The 10,759-nt window shown below is 36.2% G+C and overlaps 1 protein-coding gene across 1 annotated transcript; it reads right to left on the bottom strand.

Moving 5' to 3' along the window:
* Positions 1-1,496: 1,496 nt before the first annotated feature.
* Positions 1,497-2,150, bottom strand: LOC131594741 (uncharacterized). Its single transcript, XM_058866943.1, has 2 exons — positions 1,794-2,150; positions 1,497-1,691 (listed from the first exon to the last, which is right to left on the bottom strand). Exons 1-2 carry the CDS (start codon positions 2,148-2,150, stop codon positions 1,497-1,499), a joined length of 552 nt encoding a protein of 183 aa, XP_058722926.1.
* Between the last annotated feature and the right edge of the window lie 8,609 nt (positions 2,151-10,759).

The raw sequence follows: 10,759 nt of genomic DNA, 5'->3' as shown, positions 1-10,759 counted from the left end.
AATGATAATATGTGTTTTAGTTGTGATCTTGTAGGTTTTAGCCATTTTTGGGAAGTTTGGAGCTTGTTTTGGCCTTCATTGAAGAGTGCTGGGCAGAAGAAAGCGCGCGTCGCGCGGAGATATGGGCGCGTCGCGCCCTGGGCAAGATATTTTGGAGCTTCCAAACCAGAGAGTTGCGCACGTCGCGCGCATTGGCGGTTTATACTTCTTAAGTGTATTGGCGCGAAGCGCGCTGGAGGGCGCGACGCGCCCTGGACAGAAAACTGTTTTACTATATAAGGAGTAATTGTGATATTTGATCTTCTTCTTGACATTCTTAAGAGCTCTTGGAACCCTAACTACTGTAGCAAGTGAAGAATTGGAGATTCGAAGCTTTGATCGTCGATTAATCGCCGTAGATGCTTGTTGATCTTCATCCTTTCCTTCTTGAGCAAGCTACCCTTTTCATGGATAGCTAAATCTCTTTTGTATCAAGATAAGATGTAATCTTCCTAGCCTTTGTTATGTTTTTTTTTTTGTGAATATACTATGTATGAACAAGTGATGATCAATATAGATGGTTTAGTTTGTTTATTAAAGCTTTTCTTTGGTATAAGTGTTTGAGACATCAATGTTTGTATCTAGACTTAACTTTATCATCTATCAAACTATAAATTGCAGACATGGATTTAGCGTTTGATGTTTACTTAGTATCGGTTTTAAAAACGTTATTCGTATTGTTTAAACGGTGGAGAAATCGTCGGTTAAACAATACGGTAAATCTAACTATATCGTTGCGGACACGGACGATATAGACGTTGATACGTAATTATATTGATCGTTACCGAGTTCATATACATATATTTATAAGGAGGCATACAAATTTAGGTTGATGAAATCAAATCTTGATACATTTTCTTTAACTTAGAACTTTCATTAATTTACTCTTTGCTACTAAATTGATTGAATGAACTTTTGCAAACTCAAAACTAAAGTAACATTAACTCAAGACAAAATAGGCTATAGAACGGCGGTGATATCGCAATAATCCCTGTGGAAATGATATAAACGAAAAGTACACCACAATACTCTTCCAACAAATGCCTGAAAACTTCTGGCATTCTTGGCACCCTTTCACAAACTCAATACAGTCCTTTAACATTGATGGCCAGTAAAAACCTTGTCGAAACAAAAGCCATTTCATCTTATAGCCTGATTGGTGTGCTCCACAAGCACCACTATGTACTTCGGATATAGCTATAAATGCTTCAGCTTCACTTAAACATTTCATTAAAACACCTTCAGCTGTCTTATGGTACACTTCATTCCCCAATATGACATAACTCAAAGCCCTATATGTAACCTTATGATCAGTCACTCCAACTGGATTGTTTAAATATTGTATCAATGGTTTTCGCCAATCAGCATCTGTCATATTGTCAATGGAAAAATTTTCAAAAATTTCACCATTTTTATGAATTTCATTTTTATGAATTTCCAAACCTTCGCTTTCACTTTCACATCCCCCCATTTTTTGCTATTGACAAAGCAGGGTAGTATCGTTCAACTTCCTTCTCTTTGACTTCAATCAATTTCCCAAGTCGATCTTTGGAAACCTTATATCCGGAAGCAATTTGTGCTAGCTCATTTGCTGCACTATTTTCAATTCGAGGCACATGACTTATATGCTCCACCCGAAACCTCTCCAATAACTAGATTACCAAAGCATAGTAAATAACTAAATTCTTTTGAATACATTTATACTCTTTTGTAATCTGTCGAATAACAAGCTCAGAGTCCCCTTTTATTTGAACTTTAGTAGCCCCTAAGTCCAAAAGAACTCTCAATCCTGTGATTAGAGCTTCATATTCGACCTCATTATTAGAACAAGCTTCACTAATTTTGTACTTAAACGTCGACGGTATGCCTTGGGGAGATATAATCAACACCCCTATGCCTGACCCATTCCTATGACTGGAACCATCAAAATATAACTGCCACATGGTCTGAGTTACCATATTTATTGATACATCTGTTAATCCATGATCAACTATGAAATCTGCCACTATCTGGCCTTTCACAACTTTCAAAGGAACATATGTTAAAGAAAATTCACTTAAAGCTAAAGCCCATTTCCCAATTCTGCTATGCAAAATAGGTTTAGATAACATATGCTTAATAATATCATAATGAGACAAAACATACACATCAACAGGCTTTATATATTGCTTTAACTTATTACATGAATAGTACAATCATAAACATAGCTTTTCAATATCAGAATATCTAGTTTCAGCATCCACTAAGATTCGACGTAGATAATAAATGGCTCTTTCGACGCCATGATCATCTTCTTGGGCCAACATGCTCCCTATTGTCGAATCAGATGCAACTATATACAATTTCATGCTCTTAGTTCTATTTGGGGGTATTAAAATAGGAGGCTTCGTCAAGTATGCCTTGATTTGGTCAAATGCCTGCTGATGTTCCTCTTCCCACTTGAATACATCATTTTTCTTGAGTTTGAGCAACGAAGAAAAGAGCTTTGTCTTTCCACTCAAATTTGAAATAAATCTCCTCAAGAAATTAATCTTCCCCAAAAGTGATTGTAACTGCTTTTTTGTGTTTGGCGCTTTCAACTCCAAAATTTCCTTGGTCTTATTTTGGTTTATTTCAATTCCTTTCTTATGCACCACGAAACCAAGTAAATCCCCTGCATGAACACCAAAAGCACATTTTAAAGGATTCATTTTCAAACCATACCTTCTCATCCTTTCAAAGGATTGTCGAAGGTGATTCAAATGTTCACTTTCTATTGATGACTTTACCATAATATCATCAATATAAACCTGCATAAAATGTTCTATGAAATCATGAAACATTAAATTCATTGCCCATTGATAAGTGGCTCCAGCATTTTTTAAACCAAACAGCATTACCACCCATTCATAAGTACCTAAAGCACCAGGGCACCTGAGTGCTGTTTTAGGTATGTCTTCTTCAGCTATAAAAATTTGATTATATCCTGAGTAACCATACTCAGATATTGAAAACATGCAGCTGAGTCAACTAACATTTCAGCCACAGGCATGGGATACTCATCTTTGGGAGTAGCACGATTCAAATCTCTAAAATCTATACATATTCGAAGAGTCCCATTTTTCTTAATCACAGGTACAATATTACCTAACCATTCAACATACCTTGCAGTTCGAATGAACTTTCTTTTTAAAAGCCTTTCAATTTCTGTTTTGATCTTTGCCATTATTTATGGGGCGAATCTTCTTGGAGCTTGTTTTACTCGCTTTTCCCCCAATTTTAATGGCAGTCGATGTTCTACCACAGTTCGACTTTAACCAAGCATCTCATTGTAATCCCAAGCAAAACAATCTTTGTATTCCTTGAGAAGTTGAGTCAATTTAATCTTCATTTTGACATCCATCTTTGCACTAACATAAGTTGGTCGTCTAAGTGAACCTTCACCTAAGTCAAGTTCCTCAAGAGGATCTTGAGCTTTCATTCTGCTATGAGGTTCGTCTGGATCCTTTTCAAACCCAAGGGGTTCGTCATCATAAATCCCATCAAACCTCTCAAACCTTGAATCCAATTTTCTGTTAGATTCAGTATCCCCGTTGGCAAGCATGGCCTCAAAAGCCATATTTTCCTCAAATCGGCCTCCAAAGCCGTTTTTAATTAATTCTCGGCTAAATAAGCCATAATTCGAGCCAAATGAATTGACTCAACAGTCATCATCATTAATCAATGTCCACCCATCAGGCGGACACTCTCCATTCATTGGTTCATTTGGATCATCCTTATTCCAAATGAAACCATAATTAGGGTCTAAATTCAAATATTTAGACACACTTTCGTCAGAAGAATACATTTCCTCTGCTCTCCGACAAAGACCTACATTAGCCAAATGCTGTTCAAAATGCCTTCGACTTACTTTGCTCGCATAAGCCTTCTAGTAACTCTGATCAGCCTCCACATTTTCTACAATTCCATCTTCTCTCCCAATTGCAACTCTCTATTGCAATGTTGATGGAACTGCTCCTACTCCATGGATCCACTCTCGACCCAATAATAATTTGAAATTAGCTTCTGAGGCAATCACCATAAAGATAGTAGGCCTCACTGTCGAACCTACAACTAACTTCACTTGCAATATTCCCAAAATGCTGCTAGTCTTACCTTCATAATTCGACAGCACCATATTATGGGGTCTTAAATCTTTATCATATTTTCCAATTTTTTGCAATAAAGAGTGTGGCATCAAATTTACAGCTGCCCCACCATGAACAAATACTTTATTCACAGACACACCATTTACTTTTGCCCTTATGAACAATGGTTTAAAATGATATCTCATCCCATGATCAGGTTTTTCAAACACAACCTTCTGTCCCTCAACCACACCATTTTCCATGACATAATAACAAACAGGCATATCCTCTTCCTTTTCGTCTGGTATAAATTCATCTCCAGTTTCAGAAGCTTCTGAAACCCTGTCAAACTCAGCAGGAAGTATGGATACAATCCCATAATCAATCAATAACTCGTCTGATTCTACATCGAAGTTATCGTCCACGAGCTCTTCGTCTGAAAATGGAGAATACTCCAACCCCTTCTCAGCACTAGCACTTGGCGAACTTTCCACCATTTCTTTTCCTAGCACCAAACCAGCTGATAGACGATTGTTGGCTATCTTTACTTGTTCTTCTGTCAACTTCCTTTGATAAGGTTTTGGTTGATATCTATCAAAATGCAATTGAACTGAATTTGACGGAACATGTTTGTTTTTATGATTCCTCTAATATCGTCTCCACTGACTCCTTGTCATTGGATTCTTCCCTTTGTAGTTTGGAGAAATGTTGTCGTTCTTCTTCTACCAGTTTCCCTTTAAATTGTCAGCATTGGCTCCCGCCTCGTGAATCTTCCATTCAGGACGCTTTCCTCCCTGAAAGTTAACAGGTTTCACCCATCTATCCTAGGGAACATCAGATGGGGGACTAAAAGTTCTTGGCCTTTCAAACCTCTTCCTGTAAACTTCAGCCCTACGAGTCACACTGCTCTCTCCTACCAACCAAAATTGACTATTTTGGCCTCTTCTAGGATCGAACCTAATTTTCTTCGCAGCGTCGACATCATACACAGCATCACATCTTGGACACAATCCAACTTGTGCATTATTTTTGTGAAATCTTTCTAAAAACTCCAGTAAGCTTTCGACTGGCTTAGGACAAACCATGCTCAAAATCTGGCCATTATTAGCCACATGTTTCCCTTGATCAAAACCCCCAGTAGTTTCGACCATCATGACATCAGCAACTTCAGTGTAATGAGCTTCTCCAATCATCATTGGATTTTGATCCACTTGCATTGATGATTTTTGCTTCCCACCGAATTGCAGTCTTCCTTCCTTCAAAGCCCTCTGCACGAAATCCCTGAAAAGCACACATTGAGATGTTTTATGGCCTAAAAAATTATGAAACTTACAAAATCCTCTTTTTTTCTTTTGTTCTAGAGGAGGATTTTTTAATCCTGGAGGCACAACGATTTGTCCATCAGCAACTAACAAATCAAATATCTCGTCACATTTTGTAATATCAAATGTATAAGTTTTATTTGTGAACTTTTCATTCTGATTGTCTTCTACTGGATTTTTCTTGTTCGAAGGTTTGAGTAATTTACAAACATACGGAGGCCCTGGTTTTAACTCAGCCACATTAACCTCATTTTCGCCACAGCTATCATCTGATTTTAGCTCATCCGTTGCAACGTATGCTATTTTTTCTTTCTTATGATACTTATTTGCTCTCGCTTTTTCAGCTTTTAGTCGTTCTACTTGGCGAACCCTATCAGTCAATTGCGCCATATCTCTCACGTATTGAGTATCTAATTTTTTCCTAACGGAATAGTCTAAACCTCCAGCTGCCATTTCGATTAACTCATGTTCTGGGACCCGTGTAAAACACCTAGCCTTTAGCAATCTAAATCAATTTAAATAATCATCTATCGACTCGGATGTTTTCGTCTTACACCTGCTAATTCTTTCAAACTGACTTTAGATTGCCCCATATAAAACTGTTCATGAAACAATCTTTCCAAATGCTTCCACGAAAACACTGATTGAGGTGGCAAAGTGGTGAACCAAGTGAAAGCATTCTTTGTTAAAGAACTGGGGAAGTACTTTATTTTAAGATTTTCATTATTAGCAAGATCGCCTGCTTCCGTTTGAAATCTACCAACGTGTTCGACGGTAGATTCGCCAGTCTCACCAGCAAACTTTGTAAATTTTGGAACTTTCCACCCTCTAGGTAACTCGGTTTGTCTAATATACTCCGACAAATGAGACACAAAGTTAAGTCTATGCAAACCCACATTTATACCATTTTGGACTAAAATTTGTTCTAATACATTTGAAATATTATTATGACCCATCAAATTATTTTGCTAAACATTTCTTAAAACTTGTTCTGCATCCTGATTTTGTTGTACTACTCTAGGTATGTTCTGCCCCAAATGTTCCTCTTCGTCTTGCTCTATAGCTTGACGTTGAGTACCCTGATCAAGCCCATTTCCTGGTGTTTCGACTACCCTTATGTTCGACATTTGGGACGTATGCCTAGGTTGGACTTGTGGTGTCCCAAAGAAATCTGCTATTCTAGACATTTGATTGGCTAACATTTTGTAACTATGGCTTGTGTTATTTATCATGGGAGTGAAAATAGTCCCAATTTGCTGAGTCAAAGCATTAACCATATCATGATTACTCTCATCCATCTGTTGTCTAATTGAAATCATGGATGACGTATTTAACGTCGGTGATGGTGGTTGTAACAGCCCGAATTTAATTAACTGACTAATTAAATTAAATAAGGATTTATTTACTTAATTTGGACAAAGTTTGATAATTAATTGGATCGTCGGTGTTATTGAGAAACATGTTCGGATTATTAAGTGAAGTTGGAATTTATTCGGTTAATCGAAGAGTTAATAAAGTGGAGTATGTAGAGAAATAGTATTAGAAATAATATTGTTATTGGATTTTATTTACTTGAGATAAATTCGGATTTAATTGGATTAATCGGAAAATAATATTAAGGGTAATAATATTATTTGTTGGAGCATATTATTTATTGGACTATTTTACTTTATCAAATTGGGCCTATTTATTAGAAGTAGAAGTAATTTGGGGGTGTTATTTTCTTAAGCCCATTAAAATAATAAGTTATTAAGTTAGTAAGGGTTTTATGAGAAGTAAAGTTACCATTTCATTTGCTGAATTTTTTAAAGAGAAGAGAAAGAAGAGAAGAGGAGCAAAAAGGGGAAGAACAACAAGGGGCAAAAGCTAGGGTTTGAAGCACATTGAAGAGGTAAGGGGGAGAATCCCTAATCATTGTGGGCTAGTATAATGGGGTAATTGGTAGATTAATATATTTAAATTTATCCATAATTGAATCTTATAAGCATGTGTATTAATTACTGTTTAACAAATTGGGATATATTGAGAAATTGAAATGGAAAAATCAAAGCATAATCCCGAAATAAACATTGCTGTGTCATGAATCTCTTTGAAAATAGAAATAAAATTACTGAGTGATGTCATGCCTGTGGAGGACGGACGGAAATGAGTGTTGGCGGTGATACTGCTTATTGAGTTATCTAGCATGCTGTTCGTTTTTCTTCATTTAATTGCTAGCTAATGGACAAGTAAAATGTGAGCCACCAGCACTTTGTTTGATCATAACCGCTACTGTAGCTATTTTCTTGGCCAAAGAATAGTATCCTATTGTATTTCGTTTTTCCCTGTTAGTTATTCAATTGGGATGATGATGTTAACTCACCAAACTTCAACACGTGAAGCACCCTGTATTACTTTATTGATAGAGGTGACTACTAAATACTAGTTATCTGTACAATTAAATATGAAGCAAGCCATAGCCCTTGACTGCGGCACTCCCTATGTTACTTCCTTGTCATTGCCACTTCCTGGTGTGCTAACTTGAATTCTTTTAATTGTGTTAGTTATTCTAGGTAATGACTCAATCTAATATATATATATTTAGTATGCTGATACACCATAATTTTAAACCACTTTAAGTGAGAATATATACATTAGGCACATGCATAAGTAATGGAAAGGAAATATAATAGTGAAGACTAATTTTAATGACCAGTAGAAACAATCTTTGATAGAATAACAAATTGGTTATATATAAAGTAGCGTGGCAGCACTTAGGTAGTTTATATTGGTAAGATATAAATTGAAAATAAGGAATATAATTATGAAATGCAAAACAGTCTCATTTGACCGAATAGCCGAATTAAGCGGTATAATTAGTTGTCCGGAATTTAATGAAAATTTGCGTGGTAGCTAAGTTTAATTAGTAGATTAACATGGTGGCATTATTTTGTTGAAAATGTGATATTTACGAACCGACCAAAATGGTGTGGATTTAAATATCTTTTATATTAGATATTGGTTTTTGAATAGAAAATGAATTAGAAACTTGGAAATAATGTAGTGTAATTATTAATTGGTTAATTTAATTAATAGTTGAATTAATTTTAATGAGTCTAATTGATTGAAATATATACTTGGAATTGGATTAGTTATTCGGTTATCGGTAAATTACGGTATCCTGATAATTTAACTGTAATTGTATTTTTGCCCAAATACTAATGAAATAATACTTGGTTTGGAAGTATATTCTTATATTTTGTTGGCAATATGAATTAACATGAGATGGTATGATTTACTAGTGTTAATCGGATTGTGTGAATTGTAATTGATTAATTGACCTCTTGTATGTGAATGATGTGTGTATTGTGAATGTTGTGTACAATTGGTGGATAATTCATAGGGTTGAATTATTGTGATATGCGGAAAGTTAAGATGGTAGAGATGATCTTAATTGCATATGTTTTATTTACATTGTACATACATTCATATCATGGATGCCTTGAAACAAAGGTGGTTTGCTTTGAAACATAAGCGAGGCTTAGATTCTAGAGTGAATCGGAGGCGGTAAACTATATGTTTACATTTGGTGGGCTTTGGTCTTGTCCGGATCGGAAGCGTGGCTTGGATTCTAGATATTGAATCGGAAAGCGGTGAAACCTCGGGTTCACAATTCGGTACCACATGCATAGCGTCACATATCTTGCATTGAGTCACATTAAAATTATGCGATAATTGAGTATGTGAAGTTGATGTAATTGTGATATGTGTATGAGTTTGATAATTGAAACGAGTGAAGTTTGAATACCTATTTGATTAGATGTGTGAATATGTGAGAGTTATGATTGTGTACTTAATTGAGAATATAATAGTAGAATTGAAATATTATACTATTTAAGCTTGTTGTATACTCGATAACATGTGAAATATGTGTTGATTACTATTATCTATTCCGTTTTACATAGTATGACTAATTACTTGAAGTGTAGATTTAACCATTATATTTTGTTATACTTTCTTCATAATGATTCGTATTCTCACCCTTCTGTTTTAATGTTGCCCTCGTTTGGCGACATGCAGGTTCTGGAGTTTAGTAGCCGCGTGTGACTTAGCCGGAGGTTCTTCCTTGGTTATTGGAGACTAGGTAGTGAGTCGATGCTCTGGTCATGTAACACTGGGTAGACTAGGTGTATTGAACTCATGTTATATTTGCGTATGTATTATGCTATGACTGGTGAACTTATTTATTGGTTACATATCTTTTGAGAGGCTTACAAGCCAAACCATTTTGATTTTGTTGATGTTGAATTGAGATTATTAGTCGATGTATGATCATGGTATGGGACATGAATCATTATAAATCACATGAGTATCATATATTTCCGCTGTGAATGCATATCCAGGTTAAATTGTGATTTGATATTGAGTGTTATTAAAAATGACCAGGAGTATTGTGCTGTATAGATAAATGCTGTCAGTTTTTTTAGGTTTTTAGTTCTTCTAAAAGCATCAATGTGACGCCCTTTTGAATTATATGCATGTTATTCTCTGATTATATGCTTAAATATTTTGGGGTATAAAAAGGGGTGTTACATTAGTGGTATCAGAGCATGGTCGACCAGTTGGTCAAGGTTATTAATGTCTTTTATCCTGTTGTATTTGATTCGTGTATCTGACACGATCGATACTATTTTGCCTGGTTGTTTGGTTGTTTAGGACGATGGTTGCGGGAAGGCATGTTGACATTAATGTTGAGGCAATGACGAGGTGGACTGGTGCGATTGGACAAGCGTCGCAAGAGAATGTCGGTTATGGAGGAAAGGATGAGTTTCGTGCTTTTGGAGACTTTCAAAGGTGCAACCCGCCGATCTTTGAAGGAGGGTATGGACCGGACAAAGCGCACGCATGGATGATAGAAATTGAGAAGATCTTTCAAGTCGTGAGTTGTACTGATGTACAGAAGGTACAGTTTGGTACTCACATGCTGACAAAAGAAGCTGACGTTTGGTGGAGTAATATTGTGCGGAGATTTGAAATAGAAGGTATTGAAGTTACTTTGACTCTTTTCCGTGATGCATTTTTGGGAAACTATTTTCCAGAAGATATGCGTGGAAAGAAAGAAGTGAGGTTTCTATAGTTGAAACGAGGAGGAGAACAGTTCCGTGAGAAATCGTATGATGACATGAGGGAACAATCTAGTCTTGGCAAGAAGCCAAGTGGGGGAGGAGCTTCTACTCCGATTAAGTGCTACAGGTGTGGAGAGACGGGTCACAAAACTGTTGATTGTTGAGTTGGTTCGAGTAGGATTTGCTA

The sequence above is a fragment of the Vicia villosa genome, linkage group LG1 (genome assembly GCF_029867415.1).
Source record: "Vicia villosa cultivar HV-30 ecotype Madison, WI linkage group LG1, Vvil1.0, whole genome shotgun sequence".
In the NCBI taxonomy this organism is placed as follows: domain Eukaryota; kingdom Viridiplantae; phylum Streptophyta; class Magnoliopsida; order Fabales; family Fabaceae; genus Vicia; species Vicia villosa.
Note: the sequence above shows the minus strand (reverse complement) of the source record. Positions and strands in the feature narration are given on the sequence as shown.